Source organism: Aulostomus chinensis, chromosome 10, assembly GCF_037954235.1.
Source record: "Aulostomus chinensis isolate RoL2024-O1b breed Wild chromosome 10, RoL_Achi_v1.0, whole genome shotgun sequence".
Taxonomy (NCBI): Eukaryota; Metazoa; Chordata; class Actinopteri; order Syngnathiformes; family Aulostomidae; genus Aulostomus; species Aulostomus chinensis.
Genome location: NC_141329.1, coordinates 14,433,180 through 14,455,549, shown reverse-complemented (window position 1 = coordinate 14,455,549; position 22,370 = coordinate 14,433,180). Strand labels below are relative to the sequence as shown.

Genomic DNA, 22,370 nt, shown 5'->3' with positions numbered 1-22,370 from the left:
ACCCCACTGCTGAAAAAGCCTAATCTCAACCCCGCCAAGGTTGAAAACTCCAGGCCAGTATCACTTCTGCCATTCCTGTCAAAAATACTGGAGCGCTCAGTATTTAACCAGGTCTCTGAACATCTGCGGAACAACAACCTACTTGACTCTTTTCAGTCTGGCTTCAGGTGTGAACACTCCACTGAGACTGCACTCCTGTCAGTCACTGAGTCACTGAGACTAGCTCGAGCTGCTGGTCAGTACTCTGTCCTACTTCTGCTGGACCTGTCTGCCTCCTTCGACACGGTGAACCATCAGATTCTCCTCTCCACACTCTCTGAGCTCAGCATATCTGGTTCTGCCTTGTTGTGGTTCAAGTCCTACCTCACAGGCAGATCCTTCAGAGTGTCATGGCGAGGAAAGGTGTCTAGGTCACATGGCCTATCGACTGGGGTTCCTCAGGGGTCAGTGCTTGGTCCCCTTCTCTTCTCTCTGTACACCACCTCACTTGGTGCAGTGATCCGCTCCCATGGCTTCTCCTACCACTGTTATGCTGACGACACTCAGCTTTTCCTCTCTTTTCCACCTGATGACAGAACGGTCTCAGATCGTATATCAGCGTGTCTGGCTGATATCTCCACATGGATGAAGGAACGCCACCTTCAACTGAATCTGTCTAAGACTGAACTTATGGTCTTTCCAGCTTGTCCATCTGTTCAGCCTCAGGTCAGTGTCCAACTTGACTCGAGCCTACTTGTGCCCACAAACTCAGCCAGAAACCTGGGTGTCATGATTGATGACCAGCTGACCTTTAAGGTTCATGTGGCCTCAGTTTCTCGGTCTTGCCGTTATGCCCTTTACAACATCAGGAAGATCAGACCCTTCCTGACCCAACAGACCACACAGCTTCTGGTTCAGGCTCTAGTCATCTCACGCATTGATTACTGCAACTCTCTTCTGGCAGGCCTCCCTGCATGCTCATTCAAGCCTCTGCAGATGATCCAGAATGCAGCAGCACGTCTGGTCTTCAACCAGCCCAAAAGGGCACATGTCACCCCGCTGTTGGTTTCTCTTCACTGGCTTCCAGTGGCAGCCAGAATCAAATTCAAGGCACTTCTCTTGGCTCACAAAACAAATCACAAGAACGGTTCCAGCCTACCTGGAATCCCTGATCCAGGTCTACTCTCCTTCTCGCCCACTACGCTTTGCATGAGAAAGACGCCTGGTGCTTCCAGCCCAGCGCTGCTCCAAATCTCTAGCCAGACTCTTCTCTTCTGTTGTTCCCAAATGGTGGAACGAACTACTGAACTCTGAATAAAACTGAGTCTTCAATTGTCTCTTAAAAGTAGAGAGGGACTCAGCAGAACGCACAGAGAACACCTAGGCACTTAACCTGACTCTTCTCCTCTTTGTCCTGTGGGGTAGAATAAGTCAGAGGGTCCAAGACCCAGCACTTAGTGATTATGTAGCACTAAACTGTGTTGTGTGATGTTATGTTTGTCAAAAAAAAAAAAAAAGAGGGGGGGGGGGGGGCGCGACACTTCTTCTGCCACTAGATGGCAGTAGCTGTGACCAAATCACAACTGAAGCACTTTTGCGCTTACTATGGGTTTTTCCTTAAGTTTGAATTCTTGCTTGTGTTGTACGTCGCTTTGGACAAAAGCGTCTGCAAAATGAAATTGTAGAATTGTAAATTGTAGGTAACCAAGTAGGTTGACAGATTGTGGCTGTAATTGGAATACTTTGAACTTTACTTATTTGGGACACTACTTTTCTGTTTTGTTGGACTTAAACGTTTTCTAAAGAGTCTAAAATAATTGTTTTCTTTATTGAATATTTTTCTTTTATTGGCCAACTTTCTTTACATGCCACAATTTTCACTTCTGGATACTTTCTTTGGATTTTGGGTGCACTTTTAAAAATAAACACCCTGCACTAAAGTGCTGCTGTGGCAGAGCCAGTTTTTCTGGGTGAAGAACCCAACCTGAGCTGTGCTACTCCGTGACACAGATATTGTATGCTAGCAGTGCTAGTGTGATTATCAGGTGCATATCCAGAACTACTTGGACTGCCTAAGCCACCCATCCAGTCTTGCTCTCTCAACTTCCAAAGCCTGCAGTTCCTCCACTGTATATATTTTAGTTCAAATGGATAAGGATAAGTGTTGGTTTGTCCAGAAGTAATCCTCCTAATCCTCTTGCAAAATCAGCCAGGATTAGTTCACAGCAGTCTACCTCAACAAATATTTTGTTTTGCTGATGAAAGTTACAGTGGTGCTTTTCAGTTGCATCAAACCACTGTGCCAAGTCAGGCAAATAGTTCCAGATATGTATCAGACTCCAAATCAACATCCTGCAAATCACAACCGTTTTGTTCCATTTCCATTCATGCCAGCAAATACCATTTTAGATTTCAGTGTGTTTGATCGTTGATGTTTTGATTCGCCAGACAGGCACTGGAATAAAAACAATTTGATGATCATGTGCTCCAGCAGCTTCCTTTGTTGATGTTCGAAGTCCTTGCCAAAGAAGCACCAAAAATTAACCCAAGTTCTTTTTGGTAACGCCAATTTAGAGGTATTTCGAAGCCTGTGTTCTCTGTTCTTGCTCACATTAACTTAATATTATGTAAAATTAATATTGTCATTTCTTATATAAAAGGGTGAAGTGACATCTTGGTACCCAGAGAGTGTTTCTCATCTTTTAGCTTCCTCCAGCACCCAGGGTAAATGGGTTTATTGACAGGCACACTACTCTTGGAGATAGTCTTCTGACCCAAGTTTAATACAAGTGAAAACATAGTGACTCGTTTTGTTCTTAAAACTGCATTTACAACAACTCTGGCTTTACCATGTTTTGTTTTTTACTGCTTCAGTACCAAAGACTAATATTACTGAACCACTACAGAAAACAGATGAATATAATGTCCATGAATACATATTATGGACCCAACTACAAACTTATCTGTGCAACAATTTGTCCACATTCTGGTTCTCAGATCATGCATCAAGACATACAAAAAGTGTGGCAAACTCTATTGAAAATACATCACATCAAAAATACATGACATCAAAAATTAAGCTTGCAGATCAGGTGATACAGTGAAAAGAAAGAAAAAAAAGACTACAGAAAGCAAAAAAATAATTATATTAGGCATTAAGTCTCAAATATTTAAGAGGGATTTCTGAGGAAGTGCTCAGTCATATGGCCATCTTGGACATACGTCTTACCTGAGATTTGTGCAGTCTGGCTCTGGTCAGTAGGCAGTGGTATCTGCAGGCATTAGTGGATAAAACCTCAGCCACACCACTAGAGGGAAGCAGCAGGGCAGACAGCAGCTTCTTATGGTCTCTGCTGGTCAGAGCCTCATTAATCAGACCGACAGCCAAGGTCTCTAAAGGTCAAAGATTATAGAGTAATTTTTCAGACTGACGATTAAGTCTGCAATTTTATGTGTACAGTTATAATTCTCTCCAGCTTAATTATGACACCTTTATTAACATAATTTGTTTGCCCCTAAAATGTTTAAAACCAGTCTTTAAAGAAAAAAACTTGTTGGAGTCACAACAAGGGGAGTGAACATACACCATCTACAATATCCGAATGTTTTTAAACAATGTGCCAGCTTGAATTATTGGGAATTTGGGGATGTGCCAATTTAAGATTGATCACTTGGACTTTTCAAATGATGTAGCACTGCTCTATTCTACTAAACACCAAATTGAGAATACAACAATACAACTTGATGCAGATGCAAAACAGGATGGACTCAAGTTCAACATAAATAAATCAATGCAAGAAACCAGAAAAAGGATTCAGATCATTGGATTGGGCACTGAAAAGTAGATGTGGGCACTGAAAAGTAGATGAGGTCACTCACTTGGGAGGCTTAGTTTGAAAGGAGGGAGTTAGTGTCAATGACCTGAGAAACAGATGACTCGCAAAAACAAGGGGACATTCATAAGACTAAAAAGGACCTTGAGTTCCAACAACATCTAAAAAGAGAAAAAAACTGAGACTATAAGTTGTTGGTGGTGTTTTTGAATATGAAATGTGGAAAATTAACAAGGGAGAAGACAAGACTTCACATTTCAAAACATAAAAAGAATCCTCAGAATTCAATGGCAAGATTACAAATCAGTAATGTGGAATTACTAGAAAGAGATGGAGGCGGCACAGTGGTGAGTACTGTCGCCTCACAGCAAGAAGGTTCCGGGTTCAAGTCTCGGCTCTGTGTGGAGTTTGCATGTTCTCCCTGTGCCTGCTTGGGTTCTCTCTGGGTACTCCAGCTTCCCCCAACAGTCCAAAGACAGGCAATTGGGGACTAGGCTGATTGGATGCTCTAAATTGACTGTAGACATGACTGTGAGTGTGAATGGTTGTCTATCTATATATGTTGGCCCTGCGATGAACTGGCGACCTGTCCAGGGTGAACCCTGCCTCCCGCCCGAAAGCCGCTGGGATAGGCTCCAGCCCCCCTGCGACCCCTAACAGGATAAGCAGAAGAAAATGGATGGATGGATCCATTGACTTGGTGTTTACACAGTTTAGCTGGTGGAATTATTTTATTCTAAAAATTGCTCACATTACCAGTCTTCTTCCCTTTATCCTGTATTTGAGATTGGACAGTTCGCTAAAACCTGTGTCATGTCATATTGTTGTTTAATAAATCCCTATGTATTCATATGAATTAGACATATACATAGAAACCACAAACCACCTATTTTTGTTTGTTTGAGTAATAATATTTCCTGGACTGATACGATTGTCTAAACCCCCAATATCTGATCTTCACCCATTTACAAGAAACTATCTCATCTGGAGTCACCCTAATAAAACCCTACTGAAACTTCCATGAGCCAAATATTGTTGTAAATTGTATTCCTGTTCAGTCTTAAAAAAAATAGGGTTAGGGTTAGGGTTAGGGTTAAAATAAAAAATAGGAAAAAGAAGGAAAACTTACGCTGGTGTTCTTTCTGAACAGAATTGATGCCCTCTTGGAGCTGATTCCAGGTCAGTATATTTGAGCCCACCTCCTGTTTCATCCAAGTCAGAGAATCAAAGTACCTGCACACATCATCGTAACCACCGTGGGCCTACACTTTGTGCTAAATAGAACATCACATGTGTAAGCAGGCAAATAGACAATAGACAGAAAATTACCTGCCCATCAGAGAATGATCCACATTGTTGAGTCCTACAGATGCACTGACCAATGACGAATTGAATTGCTGCAGGTTCTGAGCATCGATAGCTTGATTGATCAGAGCGACTGCTGACAGCATCTCCGTCGCAACATACAGCTCCTCATGCTGCAGCTCCCCCTATATAACACAGTAGGAAACAAATTCATTTAAACTACAAACAAGTAATATATATATATATATATATATATATATATATATATATATATATATATATATATATATATATATATATATATATATATATATACACACACACACACACACACACACACACATATATACACATATACATATATATACACACATATATATATACATATATATACATATATATATACACGTATACATACACACACGTATACATACACATACATACATACATATATGTATGTACATATATACATACGTGTATGTATGTATATATATGTATGTACATATATATACATACGTGTATGTATGTATGTATATATATGTATGTACATATACATACATACGTGTATGTATGTATGTATATATATGTATGTACATATACATACATATATATATACACACACACACACACACACATACATATATATATACATATATATACATAAACACTTTTTTTTCGTTTTTAGCTCCAAATCACAAAAAAGTTCTCATGACACTTTACAAGTACAGTAGGTCTAACTTCACTCTCCTTAAATTAGTTTACACCTAACAGTTCTCCATGAGCAAGCACATTTTGCCGCAGTGGCGATGAAAACCAAGCAGACCCAAGCTCAATAGGAACAGCCATCAGCTTTGACTGGTTTTGGGGAAAGAGTAGGAAAGCATGGTGGAGACAAAGAAAGATAATGGAAATGGATAGAAGAATACCAAAGAAGATACAGAAGGAAAGAGAGGGACAGAAATGACGAGGATGAGAAAAAGGACAGAGAATGACACACAGACGGAGATGTCAACAGGCTGGAGGGAGACAGATGTGCAGAGAAAAAGATGGGGGACAGGGGGCACAAGAAACAACTAGTTACCAATAATAACACCATCTACAGGTTACTCAAGCAATCAATTACCGCATAATATGAACTAGCAAATACAATACAATCACAATGCTAATGTTAATGCTAGTATAGTGTTGAGAATAAAAATATGAATACTCCTACAACTAATTATAATACTGATACTAAGGGATAGCAGCTTGAGACTGTAGCCTCCTCCAGCTGCAACATCAGTTGAGATCTAGGAAGTGGGAAAGCACAAAGGCTAAGAGGTTGAGATAGTAACAAATATTAATGAAGGAGGACATAGAGGAGGAGAGAGAAGCCCAGTGTATCATTGGATATCCCCCGGCAGAGCCAATAGCAGCACATCTAAGGGCTAGCTTAAGCCAGCCCTACCTATAAGTTTAATCAAAAAACAAGGTCTTCTTTCTACTCTTAAATGTAGAGGTGTCTGCATCCCAGACTGAAATTGGGAGACTGTGTAAACGGGCTATACAAATAAAATTTGCCTTGCCTTGCCTTGCCTTACCTTGCCTCTCCTGTGAGACAAACAGCTGTGGGAGAGGAGTTTAATAACTTAAAGCTCAGGCTTCCATTCTAGTTTTGGAGACTCGAGGAAGAGTCTGGTCTGGCTACAGTGCTGAAGAAGTATTCTTGTGCTCCTCTATTAATGTTGAGTAATAGACTGCTCTAGTTTTACAAAGGGCTTTCAAATAAGTTTTAAGGCTTTCTTGCCAGATTGCATGTGACTCTTCGAGTTTGGCCCGCCATATACTCTAGTTTTTTAGTAGTTTGTTTAAGAGTCAGAGTTCACATCTACCCCGTACACAGGGATGTGTACATCCCTGGGTATAGGCAGTTAGAAAATGGAGAGTTGTAACCAGAGAACAGTCATATTTAATGTATTCTTGTTTAGAGAGGAAATGGGAAAATAATCTGGAATATACAGCTTTTCCCCACATTTTTGGGAATTCGGGGCTTAGCCCAAATCTGTCAGTGGGTTTGGGGAATAACCCACAATTTTCTGTAATTAAAAAAAGGTGTGTGTGTGTGTGTGTGTGTGTATTCATGCATCTTAATACAGTACCTATGCAATAATCCAGCAGGTGCATTACATGTACCTGTGCAGTCTGTCTTTGCAACAGCTGAAGCTCTCTGTGGTAAAAAGCCGCAGCAAACGAGAACACTGGAGGCAGCTGGAGGTCACTGCTCATCAGACAATTGACTGTGTGCCTTGGGTTACTGCGACGCAATGACATATTCAAACACTGCAATTCCCGCTTCACTGAAACACAACACACAAACGTTCACTTGTTGCATTTGTACAGCAATGTTAATTTCCAACATCACTTCTGAAGATCTTGAAAAAAAAACAAAAAAAAAAGCCAAAGTGTCTGTCTTTTCCTTGATTATTTCAAATGGTCATCCAATCAGTTCAAAACTTGGTTATGCATTATTTGTGTATAGAGCTGCACATTTAATTGTAATTTATCCAACTGCAATTTTCCAACAGTAGGACAGCAACGGTTTTTTCCCCCCTCAAAATTGTGCACCCCACTGGTGTCCCAAGCAAGTGCTGTGCCAAGCAGTCATTTGGATGAGATGTTTTAATGTTTTTGCTGCCAAAATTTATTTTAAAGTGACACTGTGAGTGTATAGCTTTGCAATAGCCTCAGAAGTATTAACTGCTAACATACATTTCAGTCAAGTAGCCAGAACTCAAGCTGGTTCTCCAGGCATTGTATAATCATACAGAGAATACACTTCATTGTATTCTGGGTGATAAATGGACCATAAGACAATGAAACTCCATACACACAGCATTTTTAATCATCATATAGCCAACTCTGCGCTTCTGGTCCCTGTCTGTCCATCAGTCTCTCCTCCTTTCTCTCTCTCTTTATCTCTGTCCCTCTCGCTCCTTCTGTATATCTGTCTTCCTCCATTGTCTGTCTTTGTCTTGCTCTCTTTCCTCCCAACCAGTCAAAGCAGAAGGCCGTCTCCATTGAGCCTGAATCTGCTCGATGTTCCTGCCTGTTAAAGGAAGGTTTTCGTCGCTGCTGTTGCCTGATGTATATGCTCATGGAGAACTGTTGGGGAGTAAATTCATTGAAGGAGTGTGGTACTAGACCTGCTCTACTTGTAAAGTGTCATGAGATAACTGTTGTTGTGATTGGGCGCTATATAAATAAAATTGACTTGACGGAATCAGAGACTTACCACTCCTGGCTCTTTCTGCCTGCTTGTTGGCAAAAGTCAGACCCTCCTGCAACTCGTCAGGCTCAAGAGGATCCACAGAGCCCTGATCCTGAGGTCAGAGGTCACATTACCATGCATCAGTACTCATGTATAAGATCCTCACAATAAACAACAACAGATTCAAATCTACATTGTTGAAGGAGATGTCACAGCTTTACCAACGGTTAATTATTATTTCATAGCAATTTATGAAAAGCCACATGAAACAACTGCAAACCCAAGTGTGTACCAGAGCCTTCATTTGGCGGTCAGCTGACAGCTGATCCAGGTACCACGAAGCATTGTCAGTACACAGGCCTTTGAGGACCAAAGATGGCAACTGGAGAGCGGAGAGAAGGGATACTTCATCTGCAGTCTCCAGGGCTTCATCCACCTGTTCCACCGCTGATCGCACTGACCCATCAATTGATATTGCAATCAGTGATCAATCACTGTGTGAACTCAACTGATTAGCTGTTTATAATTACACCAGAAACTGAAACCCCTCTCACCATTAACAGTGTTGATGTTGTCTTGTATTTCTCTCTGGGTCAGATACTCTTCATAGATGTCTTTTTCTTCCAAACCTCCATGCTATTAATCAATGCAGAGCAGACACAGTGAATCACAATAAATGACCCAAAGTGGTGTTTGTTCCCCTTAACATGCACTGCACCAGTGTTATGTCAGAGACAGGACATGCCAGTCCCTCTGCAAGTTGTAATCCGGGTGTTGACATCAGAAGTGCATTTTTAATAATCACCTCTTCATAATAAGTCATCTCTTCAGCTTTGTTTGTAAATCCAACCCCCACCTCATATATTCAACACTATTTGTCTCACTTTCTGTTTGTTTGTGTACATGTGTGTCTCTCACCCTCTGCTGTTTATATTATGAACTCTGATATAAGACTCTTGCGAGATATTGTTATGATTAGAACCACCTCAATTGAAAATCAAGTGTGATAAGATTGGAAAGATAGCCCAACTAATTTACACTCACCCAGCTAGCTGCCAACGTCGCTTTGTGTCGTTTAGTCTGAAGCAGTACCTCCTGATAGATGCTCATGAGGGCCTCCTGTAAATCAGTTATTAAGGCATTTGGATTCCTCAGAGCTTCTGCTGTGATCACAACATTTCCTCTTTCAACTGCCTCATTGATGGCAATCACCGCTGCATGGACTGTTGGGAGGAGAAGAAAACAAATCACAGAAAGGACAAAAATGCAGCACGATGTGCACTGTGCACTAATATTTTTGTACTTTACAAGAGGGGTATTCAATCCTATTTCCTTCCAAGTTTTTTTTTTAGCAGTTTGATGACTCCTACAGCTTTCACTAGCTGGTGTTTTATACCATTCATCCATCCATCCATTTTCTTCCACTTATCCTGTTAGGGGTAGCGGGGGGCTGGAGCCTATCCCAGCAGCTTTCGGGCGACAGGCAGGGTTCACCCTGGACAGGTCGCCAGTCCATCACAGGGCCAACACATAGAGACAGACAACCATTCACATTCAATCATACCTACGGTCAATTTAGAGTATCCAATTAGCCTAGTCTCCATTTGCATGTCTTTGGAATGTGGGAGGACGCCAGAGTACCAGAGAGAACTCACGCAGACACAGGGAGAACATTCAGATTCCACACATAAAGACCCTGTGCCTGAGCTGGGGCTCAAACCCAGAACCTTCTTGCTGTGAGCCGACAGTGCTAACCACTGCACCACCTTGCCGCCCTATTTAAGACCATTTCTGTGGAAAAGAAAATGAACCTGCTTTTTAAATCTGTGGAAGCGCGCCAGCATGACTCTACACAATTAATATTCTACCATCGTATTTGCCAATTGCGGGCTAGGATGCTACAACCATTTGTACTGGAGTTTGTGAAGTCAAGTCAATTATTTGTATAGCGCCAGATCACAACAAATGTTATGACACCCAAAAGTGCAGAGAAGATGATCAAACTATCTAGCAGAAGTAAAAGTCGTTACAAGTAGCAACATTGAAACAGCAGTGACAAAAACCTTCTTTTTAATAGGAAGGAAGGTCTAGAGACAATTTATAGATTCACAGTGGAGAGAATATATTATGCAGACTTGTTGGGAAATATGTTGTACATAAGGCCAAAACATGAAGTGATTACATTAGCATAAGCCATAGGCACCTTGTTGCATAATATTTACCTATATATAGTAAGTAAGTAAGTTTAATTTATATAGCACATTTAAAAATTAAGTAAGATATATTGTTCAGATATTCATATATTGCTTAGATTTTCTACATCACCCACAGAATGCATGTAGGGCTCCTCCATTCTTCCTTCCTGTCCCCCATTTTTTGCAGAAATGATACACCAAATGTCTCTTTTTAATGAGAGTGTAAACAGAGTCTGAAGCCTGGAGCCTAGGTAGATGAGGCAAACTGGTAAACATTACCATGACACTCGTCCCTTATTTGGGCTTTGAGTTTTATCCAGCCCGTTTAGCCAAAGAAAGAGTTTGTAGTACACTTTGTACTCACATCTGGAGAAAAAAAAAAAGTGATAGCGCATCCTCAGACATCACATTCAAAGGATCCCTGTACCTGTTGCCTCATCCTTTGACAACTCATTGGTCAGGATTCCTCCAATCTTGTTAAAAGCTGGGACCTGGATTCCATATTTGTCCAACTCGAGCTTCATGTTGTTTATCTCCTCCTCTGAACAGAAAAAGAATAGATTCAGTTATGTCAATGCCACATTCACAATGAATGTTTATCATCCATGTTAGCATGTCGATACCACTGTGTTACAACAGTGGGTTGCTTCCTTGTGGTGGGAGAGGGAAAAATAAGTGCACCGAGAGCCAGTACTGTATCTTCAGTCTCTACAATGCTCTTGTGCTCTACTTTTTATTGTGGTTGGATCCTGTTTTTGTTTTTTTAAATCAGTGTCAATAATAAAATAAAAAAGTATGAGTCACACCAGCTCAGAAGATAAAGTGAAACAAAAAGTAACTGTACTAAAAACAAGCCTCTAGAATAGTAAAAAGTCTGACTGACAACAAGAAGCCAATTCTGCCAAGTAACCAGTCAGCCAGTGAAGAAAATGATACCTGTGAACTTCACCTTCCCACACAGGTCATGGATCGGTGGAGCTAAACCCAGTCTATACAGGTACAGGCTGCATAAAGACAGACAAACAATCAGACAGGTGAAAAGACAGATGGGTAAACAGACAGAAGGATGGAAAGGTTACAGCACCTGAGGGCATGGATGCAGTAAATAGCTCTTGGCATGTTCTTCTTCTCATAGACGTCTGTAGTTTCAGGCTGAAAGATCTGAGAAGAACGACAACAGCTGATTTAGCTTGAAATTCATACCCATTTGTTTATCAGTCAGCTATCACTGACCACAGGGAGTCCGAGTGTCGTCATGGCATTTCTCCAGTGGATGATGTTGTCAGTGTGGCGGAATTGAAGACCCACTGCCTGATCAAATCAATACAATTGGTTACAGATCATTAACACACCAATAGGTAAGAATGTTGTGATTGCACATATGATATGACATCATGCTGAAAAGGGGGGGTGGGACAAAAGACTTGGATTTTTAAAAAATTCCTTAAGTAAAATAATGATGTTAAGGATTTTGCTAACATAAAATTGTGTGTGTATATATATATATATATATATATATATATATATATATATATATATATATATATATATATATATATATATATATATATATATATATATATATATATAAAAATCAAGCCTTCCTTGTAGGGCCTGGGCATCTCAGTCTTCACATCCTTAATAGCATATATTTTACTTAAGCGATATTATTTGAAATCGTAACAAGTTTTCACATGACCCTTTACAAGTGTCTCTCCTGTACTGGCTTCTCTGCATTGGCTCCCTGTCAAATTCAGAATAGAATTTAAAATTGTTCTTCTAACATACAAAGTCCTCAACAGTCAGGCACCTTCAAATTTAAAAGAGCTCATAGTCCCCTTTGATGCAAGTAGAACCCTTCGCTCCCAGGATGCAGGGTTACTGGTGGTTCCTACAGTTTCTAAAAGTAGACTGGGAGCCAGAGCCTTCAGTTATCAGGGTCCCCTCCTGTGGAACCGTCTCTCAGTTTCAAAACAGGATGCAGACACCGTCTCTACCTTTAAGAGCAGACTGTATGTCATACATAAATCATACATGTGTTACTAACTCGTGTTCTTCTCCAGAGCCTTTGGGCTCCCCACATCTCAGATCCTGGGTGCTGCTGGAGGCTGCAGACCTGAAGAGGCTCAAGCTGCCACCCATAGCTCCACCTGCTCACGTCCCCGTCTGTACATCAGTCTCTTCCCTTTCTTACCTTCTTGATCTCTGTCCCTGGTATTCATTCTGTATATCTGTCTGTGTCCATTATCTGTCCTTGTCTCTGCCCCGCTCTCCTGGTCCCTTTCCACACAACGGGTCAAAGCAGAAGGCTGTTCCCATTGAGCCTGGATCTGCTCAATGTTCCTGCCTGCACAAAGGAAGGTTTTTGTCGCCGCTGTTGCAGGATGTGCTTGCTGATGGAGAATTGTTGGGTGTAAATTCATTGAAGGAGTGTGGTACTAGACCTGCTCTACCTGTAAAGTGTCATGAGATAACTTGTTGTGATTTAGTAATATACAAATAAAATTGACTTGACTTGAAACCAGTGTAAAAACCAGCTTGGCAACCTGGTAGCGCTGCTGGTCAAGGTCATAGATCTTCTTCAAAGGGACAACACCAGGAGCAAACAGATTGCCTAGTTTAGCAACAATGACACCATTCCTCAATGCATCCTCCAGTTCAGTGGGAGCAGGAAGCTCCTCCTTCAGACAAGCCTCCAACCACCTGTGGTAAAAAAAAACAAAAAAACCTGATATTGTAATTGTGCTGTCAAACTTGAAATAAATTAATAAAACTTTGAGTGTCTGTTTATGAAAACCTTTATTTTATTTTTTATTTCTTCCTCCACTTTTGCCCGGCACTCATCATATAAAGCAGGTAACACAATGCTACCGATGTGTTTTCGGCTGGGCATTTCATATCTAGGGTCGAGTGTTTGCACCAACTCAAGAAACCCCCGTTTCTCGACCGTGTAGATTGGAATCATATCTACACAGATGTGCCAACCCTAACAGCCATGGTTATTTCCTTCCATCTGCGGGAGGTATGGCTATACGGTGAGCCGCGGGTAAAAGCCTGTTGCAACGTCTGCGTCTGGAGTTTCTTCTCAACGTCACTTGGCCCAGCTTTTGCTGCTTTTTCTCGTTGACTCTCTGTATTCTTTTTCATGATTCTTTTTTCAGGTGATTAAAAAGTTACTCGTGTTCGAGTCTGTTGTTGGATCGGGCAGCAGCAAACTTTACAAAGTGCAGTAGTCTGATCCTTGTCGGTCTTTTTATATCCAAACCACCGCCATATGACAGAAGTTCCCCCTCTTTTCGGTACAAGCTCCTCGGTTTGCTGGTTGTTCATCATCTTATTGTTGTTTAGATTGAGAATTGGTAACATGTTCTTCTGTGTGGTGTCCAACGTCTTCCTCCATGGCTGTGTATGTTTGAGCTGTGTGCCTGGGCTTGCCGTAAGGCGCGTCGGTGACATAAAATACTGCCGTAAAGCCTGTTTTGCGATACCGCTATATAAACAATAAAGTTTAACATTAAACAATAGACATTTTCTATCATCCAGACAATATATATCGTGATATTGCCCAGCCTTAAAACTGGCTATTCAAATTTCCTTTGAAAAACTATTGGGCCTAGGTCAGGATTTTAAAATATCAGATATTCATTAAATATCCCCAAAAAACTGAAGAATAATGCGACTATTTGTGAATCATCTTGATGTCAGGAGCCAAGCTCACTGCCATGGAGTCAGAGTGCATATCTGACCGTTGTGACGTGCATCAGCCACTCTAGCCCTCCCTTCAGAAAGCTTGTTTACGCACTTTATGCAAACGTGCCACTTATGGATTCTCCACCACACTTCTCCACTTTCAGTGTGCCCCACACACATTACTGCTTCATCCATTTCTGGGGTCCCTCACACAGGTTTCAGCCTAACCTGGCTATCCTTCATACGGTTTGCACCTCAAGGCAAAGCATAAACCTATGCACAGGGATCACGTGCAACAAGGGGTTCAAGACCTTGCTCAAGAAAAATTCAATATTCTGGAGAGAGCTGAGCCTAAAACCATCCCATGGTTACTAGATGTCCACTCTACCACATACGCAAGGTCATGCCATGTGTCTATGAACAGGTGAATAAGGCAGCGGTGAAAAGCACTTCAAGTGCTGCCAAAGAAGCAACATGAATTTTGTGGTTTAAAAATTACATGATGCACAGTATGTAGAATCCTGGAATCATTTCATAGGTTTTTGCAAGAAACCCATTTCCGGTTTCTGGACATGAGGATTGAAACATTGAAGAAACCTAAAAAAAATGATCAGTGAGTATGAATGTAATGCCTGACCTCTTTGCCTCCTCCAGCCGGCACAGGTACTGATAAGCCACATTCTGGATTCTCTGTTCATCCATCTGCTCTGCTGTCAGATGCTGATCTGGTCACATAACACACATCACACTTAAGTATCCAGGTACTGAGCATGCAACTTCAGTTCAGATTGTTAAAAGAACATCATTTTTAAATGACTGGTTGTTTAATGTAAGGTCCATCAACAATAACCATTTTATTTTTTAATTACAATGATCTAGATTTGATTTTTCCAAGTAAAATCTGGTCACATACTGAAGTTCCCCTCACTGAGTGAAACCCACAGATATACATTTTAGAACTGTATTCTCTGACGAGGGCGGGGAGGGAGTGTTTTCTGTCATTTATAAAGTAAAAAAACAATTTCAGACCAACTTCTGACATTTTTAATTTCACTTTAAATGACCCATACACTGCTTCCCTCCATAATTCCTTTTTTGCCTCATTATGCCCCCCTAATTAGAGGACTTTGACTGAATTTCTTCACTCACTTTGAATAATTACCACTAACTATGAACAATGCCATTTACTGGGAGATTTAAATATTGCCATTGACAACCAGTGAGGAAAATTGTCCTTTGAAAATCTTCCAAGGAAGAGGGATTTTAACATCATGAGAGAACTTTTAAAAAGAATTTCAAATCCATCCATCCATTGTCTTGCGCTTGTTCCTATTAAGGGTGGTGGTGGTGGTGGTGGTGGTGGTGGGTGGAGCCTATCCCAGCGGCTACGGGCGAGAGGCACGGTTCACCCTGGACAGGTCACCAGTCCATTGCAGGGCCAACATACAGAGACAAACAACCATCCTAGGGCTGTAATCAACCAAAGAAATTCTTGGTCGACTGAAGCCCTCAAATTTCGACTAAAAATCGACTAATGTTAAAATGAAAACTATACTGTGTCAACTATCAGCACAAGACCTGTTGAGGAATATTTAGACAATTGTTTATGTCACGTTATAATAATTGACCGACACTATCATTTGTCCTGCGCACAGAGCCAGACTGAACGGAGGAGCTCAGCATCGCGGCTGAGACACAAATAGACTTTTAACTTAAAACTTTACTCTTAAACACAAAAGGGCAAGTCCACTGTAAGAATTTTTACAATTAAAACAAAAACAATTATTAGACTTAAACATTGAACTGTCAATTTTGATATGTTCATAGACTCAAAACTGACGGGGCAACCTCAGGTGGACAAGTTACCTTTCTGTTTCTAGGTGATACGCCATGTTTGTAGTGGAGCTGTGATATACAAACTGTTGTTTGCAAACTTTGCATTTGACTTTTTTTCCATCATCTATTTTCATGAAATGCTGCCACGCTGCAGATGTCTTTGACGTGGTGGACGAGGACTGACTTTAAATGAAACCCTCAAAATTAAATACACATTAATCAAACCACCAGACTTTGGCCTTCTGGTACTCTTCAGTCTGTCTGTCTCTAGTGGGTCGGGCTAGTCCAACATAGCAAGAACAAGGGGGTGTTCAAAGATAGATTGTTATCTGTGAAACAGGGGTGCTTTGAAAACACCCCCATTAGCACTTGGTAGTTTCCTCCTGGTGAAAATAACGTGGCAAAAAAAATCGACCAATCAGAATTTTGGTCGAGCCAGAACATATTGATGAATAAATCCCCCCAACCGGTCTAAGCAGAAGGCCGTCCCCATTGAGCCTGGATCTGCATCATGTTCCTGCCTGTTCAAAGGAAGGTTTTCGTCATCACTGTTGCAGGATGTGCTTGCTGATGGAGAATTGTTGGGTGTAAATTCATTGAAGGAGTGTGGTACTAGACCTGCTCTACCTGTAAAGTGTCATGAGATAACTTTTGTTGTGATTTGGCTCTGTATGAATAAAATTGACTTAAATCGACCAGTCGACTGGGAGATTACAGCCCTAAACCATTCGCACTCACATTCATGAATTTCAAATCCATCAGAAAAAAAACATTCAAAAATGATTCGCTCACCTTCGTGCTTCAGTGCCAGAGGTCTATTCTCAGTTTGTTTCTTTTAAGAATAAACACTCACTTCACAAGAGTTTCAGCCTGGTTTCCCATTAGTGAAACTGCATTCTTAAAAGTTTTAACTGGAGATGCACCGAAAGCCCAGCAAGTGACCGAAATCGACCTGTTTTTAGCGAGACCGGCCTGTCAGTATCTCATAATTCCGAATCCAAATTGGTCACTTGCCACTGTGCACCGCCTCACCGCCCCAGCTAACTTATTTTGACGGAGAGGACGTCAAGCCACACATGGAGCCACATAGAACAGAACAGACCAGCCCAGACAGGATTCTTCACACTAATGGCAATTTCTATCTGGTCAATTTTGAAATAAAATACAATGTGCAGGCCCTCCAACCGTAAAAACAGACCTGAAAATGACACAATAGAAACATGTTTTCTACCTACACGTGATAGCAACACACAAATCCAGAGACCACGACCTGATCAGCAGAATCTGAGCAAGTTTACAAAGTCGTCAGGCAGCAGAAATTTGACCTGGGCGGGGGATCGACGTGGTCCAAGTGTGCAAGTTCTTCACCGTGAGTAAGGAGGACATAAAGCTCACAGTCTGTTCACAATTGTCAGATTTACGAAAACATAATGTTATATTTTTTCCTGTATGAAGCTAAATAATTTCATCTTATCATCGTGTATCACAGAAACGGCTCCAAAAGTCCCTTCTGACATACCTTATGTAGTAATATCAATTAAGAATTCAAAACGGAGTTCGACATGTTGTAAAGGTAAATCTTAACATTGTAGGAAAATGACGCCTAAATACAAGCTTTTAACAACCAGGTTGATCAATAAGGTTAGAAAATAACCAACAAAGTCAAATCTTTCATGACACAGAGTGACATTAATTTTGCTATTTAGAAAAAGACGATACTTTACTCACAGCGACTTTGGCCACCGGAATCTGTCATGTTAGCTTTTAATTCCCGCTGCTTTAGCCGGTGTCAGTCCTTGACTTCTACTCTGCACATAAACCTCGGCGGTAACTTAATAAAGTCAGAACGAAAAAAGCAGCGAAACAAAACTTTGCCTCGGAACGAATCCCACTCGAAACAGATATGATTGTCACACTGGGCTTTCCTGTCTGAATTTTAAAAGTTCCCGCCGTTCTCTGATTGGCCGAAAGATCAGGTGCCCATCCCATTGGCTGGGAGAAGCCCGCGTGTTGCAGTGGCATAACATGACAGATTCAAATCAGCCTCACTGGGTACGGAAGCGAAGTCCCTCCCAACTACTGCTCTTATCCACTTTTTCTTCAGTCGCGGTCGAAAATGTCATTGGCTGGGATAAGGTGGGTAGGAAAACTCAGAAATTTTAAATAAGCCGACGACGATTGGAAGGGAATCTCACACCATCATGAAATTGCGTCATGATGCAATTGTACATACTGATGTGCGTCTGCCTCATGAAACCAGATTCAAAGTGGACAACAGCATGGCCTTCTTAGATTCTTCATTTTGCTCACTGCAAAAATATGACCATAACCGGTTTGAACACGAAATAAAACCCCCTTCAGTCACGTCAAGTCAAGTCAAATGATCTTAATGTTGAGAGTGTTTGCTCTCTCTCATTATCCTCACAATCATATTTACCACATGAATCCCAATTATATGAAATAAGTCAGACATCTGACTTACAGGTATGTTAGTCTACAAATCCAATACATCAGCATTTTAAGTTTCAACATAATATGGCCGCATTTCATTATTTTACAACATCATGTTAAAAATTAAAATATAAAAGCATATAAGAGTATGGCAAAAGAGAATAAAATAATTATTTTTTTTTTTTTAGCTGTGGTATGAATTGCATCATATCAACATCTAGCCACGCTGGAATTACATTTAAAAGACTGTTTACACACTCTCGTGCTAAATTTTTTTAAAAAACAACAACAACCTATAACTGCAGTTCCCCTGTGGATTATTTAGTGGCTTGCACATTTGTCTTTTTCTTATTAAAAAAAAAAAAGGTATTTCACTTACGAATAAAAACAAGGAAAAAATCAGGATGAACACTTTCAATAACTTTTATTTCCCCTAATAGATCTGTACAATCTCAAAATCAGACTTAGAATGATCCTAGCAAAAACTCATCTGTACATGTTAAATGCTTTTGGACACAACAGCTTAACACGTATTTAAATAATCCAATGACTTGTCTAGCTATGCAAACACAAAAAACCATGGCTAGAGAACAGGAACATGAGGAAAGAGGGGGGAGCGAGATGACCCCCCCCCCCCCAAAAAATGGAAGAAAGTAATAAATTTTCCCTTTCAATTCCATCTCTTTCTCTCCAGTGTAATAGAAAAGTAGTCAAAGATCTTATTTACAGAGAAATGAACGGAACTCTGTTCAGATTTGTTAAGGGTTGATGGATTTATGTGTTACATGAGAAGTTTATTGGTATATTTCATCTCGACAGTTCATGTATTCACTTTACATACAAGCCAGCAAGACACAATATGGCTACTGCTCCAGATCCAGCACCTATATATGGTTGCCTTTAGAGGTCATGTATCTTGTCCTTTGTTGCCTTACATCTGAATTACATTTTCAAGCACATTTACACCCTAACCCTGCCTCTGCTGCCCTCGGGCACATTGATTCATCTACTCACCACCTAAAGAGCCATTCCTGAGATACATTATTGAAACTATGCATTGTTGAGCAGTTAGCCTTCCAATTGCCTTAACAGTTCTCAATTTTCATTTCATGATTAAAAAATACCATTCCTTTTCCTGAAACATAATTGGTCTAATACTTAAACCCCTTTCCCAAATTCAAACCTTACACTAGCGAAAAGAAAGCTGCCTTATTGCTAGAGTAACAATGACTTCATAGAGAAGACAATCCATAAAAAACATGAAATACGTGGTGTTAATGGTATGTAAGTGCACTCAACTGGGTACAGAGGGCCTTCCAGTGGAATCATACATGTTTCAGAAGAAGCAGTGCAAACACAGTGAATGACATGGCTCCACAAGGATTTCCCAGCTCAGGGCCTTGTTCTTTAAATGTGCTTCAACTCAGAGCACAGAGGGGTGGAGTCAAGTCTTATTTCACCAAATCAAGCTATGGTTGTTAAGAAACAAGCCTTACTGCACATCTCATATCATTGTTTTCTCAACCTCAGTTTTGAGTTGGCTTCATTCAAGTTTGTGCACAAGTACTTGCAACAAATATTTGTTTTGTTTGGGGGCGCGCGCGGGGGGGGGGGGGGGGGGGCCTTTCTGTGTTTTCTACCTGAAAAAGCCTTAAGTTAGCCAGCAACAAGGACACCGTTACCCGGATGACTGATACAGCAGTCGTGATTCAATTTATGTGGCTAAAACCTTTATTTTTGAATAAAGGCCGAGCAATAAACTTTATTTCCAAACATGCTAATGTCCTGTTAATCCTGAGTTTCTCAGTTTTGGTTTATGACAACAAATGCAGATTACAGTGAGATCAAGTTAACTCAAGTTATCCACACTAAAGTTCAGAGCCCTGATTTGCATTTAGATGCATTACTGTGATCTGTTTTACAGTGAAGATAAAGGATATGCTACTCTCGTGTAGTGCTCCATGATAATTTCAGTCAGAGTTGCAGTGGCTCACTGCCAGTGACACTCTACCATCATACTTGGACTTTATTGTGTTGGTGCTGCTCTCCAGCTCAGGCATTCCTGATAATTAAATCAAAAACATCTATTACACTTGCAGTAATTTGACATAGGAAAACTTGTTAAACACAAATCAGTGAAGACTAATACCAAGACTAATATCTAGAGGCTGCACTTCCCTTCAGAAATCAATTTTTAACATTTCTAACTTTGTGGCTTCATTGAAAAATACACTGAAACTGTTACAGCACCTCTACATTCAAAACAGTCAACTGTTTCAAAATAGAACCCCAGGATTTTCAAACAACTGACATTTTTTAATCCACTATACAAAATTCAATTACCTTTAATGTTTGAGGACAGTACATTTTGAGTTTGGAGGTGCTGTGACAGAATCGGGGTCTTTACCTTTAAAAAAAAAAAAAGTCATGTCAAAGAGATAATCTTTGAAAACACCTCTGGTCTGTTAAAGACTGGAGGAGAAAAGTCATGGAAGGCCAGCTAGTGTAAGCCCTGTCTTGCCTAGAGGTGCAGCTGTGATTGAAGATGGAAATTCCAGATGTCTCAGACATGAAATTTCATGTCCACTTGATATCCTCTGCCCCTTTTACTTTTTCAGCGACATTTTCTTTGCTTTCCACATGCAAAGAATCTAACATCGACTTGGAAATGTATCAGCCTACAGATGAGTATATCTGAAGTGTCAAGCTGTTTCATTAATACAGTCTAGTGTTTATCCTTACGTACAGGCATGATGATCAACATAATGCACAGGTTGAGGGCAAAAAGGAAGGCAGGGTTGGGGAGACAAAAATACTGGTTGCACCTTTATTTAGTTACAATATAGTTGTTGTTTTTTTTTAATTTACAAGTAGCTCTTCCTTTCTTCCTTCAGCACTTGTGTACAAAAACATAAAGGCTGTCTCGTTTTTATGCAGTGCCATATTTTCTTAAGTTATGCCTGGAAACAATGTTTAATTTCATTTGAAAGGAATGGAGGGGTGGGGGGACAAAGAAAAACAATCTTTTATCCAGTGGTGGGGCTGGGAATCCAGGCTGGCCTGGGTCCTTACAGATCACAAGGGGGTCTGGGCACATTCAAAATCCATCCACCCACACGCCCAGGCCCCTCTCTGCCAGCGTGCGGTTAACTGAAATCAACTGAAGAACAAGAAGGACACCTGTGTTATGCAGATGTACAAGATTCAGTATCAGCTCTATATATATATATATATATATATATATATATATATATATATACTCTCTAAACACATGGCTCAAACTTACAAAACCTTGATGAGTCAAACAAGTTCCAAGTTTATTTTGTTTGGAAATGAGACTGATTTGCAGACTTCATGTATTCTTTGCGGCGTTTGCAGCTCCCCGATGATGTCACTTCACAACGTTCCCAAGGCAGCAGGAAGAAAATAGCTGCTCGTGTGAAGTCAACGCAACGTTTTTCAACTTTCTGCAAAAATGTGACTTTTGCAACAAAAATGCAAGGATTATGAGATCATGCAAGCCCCACATATTTTGCGTGGAAATCAGTGAATTATGCGGTTTAAGTGCGGCGTCTTTGAAAAAATGCGGCCGCCGCATAAATTTGCTGATTTAGGCTGATTATGCATTGAATTATGCATTCGCATAATCACGGTTTTCTGGATGGACTGATCTACACTATCAGTAAAACTGAGCCTTACGAGAGTCACCTCTCTCCTGCCCTTGATTTATTTCATGTACAAATGTTACAAGAAGCAATTAGTCTTGTCGGTAAAACGGAAATTTCCCAGAGTTGTTGCTAATTATCAGCCTGCAAGAAATGGGAGGGATTACGC

The 22,370-nt window shown here is 40.6% G+C and overlaps 2 protein-coding genes across 5 annotated transcripts in view; both read right to left on the bottom strand.

The window, feature by feature from the left end:
- Positions 1 to 18,025, bottom strand: part of iqgap3 (IQ motif containing GTPase activating protein 3) — a 50,148-nt gene extending 32,123 nt beyond the window's left edge. The window contains exons 1-15 of one of the 4 annotated variants that reach the window (XM_086216128.1): positions 17,814 to 18,025; positions 14,887 to 14,974; positions 13,106 to 13,262; positions 11,793 to 11,870; positions 11,644 to 11,720; positions 11,496 to 11,563; positions 10,987 to 11,100; positions 9,409 to 9,587; positions 8,919 to 9,000; positions 8,645 to 8,820; positions 8,389 to 8,476; positions 7,290 to 7,453; positions 5,142 to 5,302; positions 4,942 to 5,045; positions 3,209 to 3,372 (exon numbers count right to left, since the gene is read on the bottom strand). In XM_086216128.1, the coding sequence (XP_086072254.1) occupies positions 3,209 to 3,372; positions 4,942 to 5,045; positions 5,142 to 5,302; positions 7,290 to 7,453; positions 8,389 to 8,476; positions 8,645 to 8,820; positions 8,919 to 9,000; positions 9,409 to 9,587; positions 10,987 to 11,100; positions 11,496 to 11,563; positions 11,644 to 11,720; positions 11,793 to 11,870; positions 13,106 to 13,262; positions 14,887 to 14,974; positions 17,814 to 17,841 (1,728 nt within the window). In that variant the 5' untranslated portion in view covers positions 17,842 to 18,025. Of the gene's footprint in view, positions 1 to 3,208; positions 3,373 to 4,941; positions 5,046 to 5,141; positions 5,303 to 7,289; positions 7,454 to 8,388; positions 8,477 to 8,644; positions 8,821 to 8,918; positions 9,001 to 9,408; positions 9,588 to 10,986; positions 11,101 to 11,495; positions 11,564 to 11,643; positions 11,721 to 11,792; positions 11,871 to 12,753; positions 12,959 to 13,105; positions 13,263 to 14,886; positions 14,975 to 16,877; positions 16,948 to 17,813 lie in introns of those variants that run through there. The other 3 variants (XM_086216129.1, XM_086216130.1, XM_086216131.1) reach the window with 3 other exon arrangements.
- Positions 18,026 to 18,944: 919 nt separating this feature from the next.
- Positions 18,945 to 22,370, bottom strand: part of akap1b (A kinase (PRKA) anchor protein 1b) — a 48,056-nt gene continuing 44,630 nt past the window's right edge. The window contains exon 11 of the mRNA XM_086216127.1: positions 18,945 to 21,696. Within this exon, the coding sequence (XP_086072253.1) occupies positions 21,634 to 21,696 (63 nt within the window). The 3' untranslated portion in view covers positions 18,945 to 21,633. The remainder of the gene's footprint in view (positions 21,697 to 22,370) is intronic.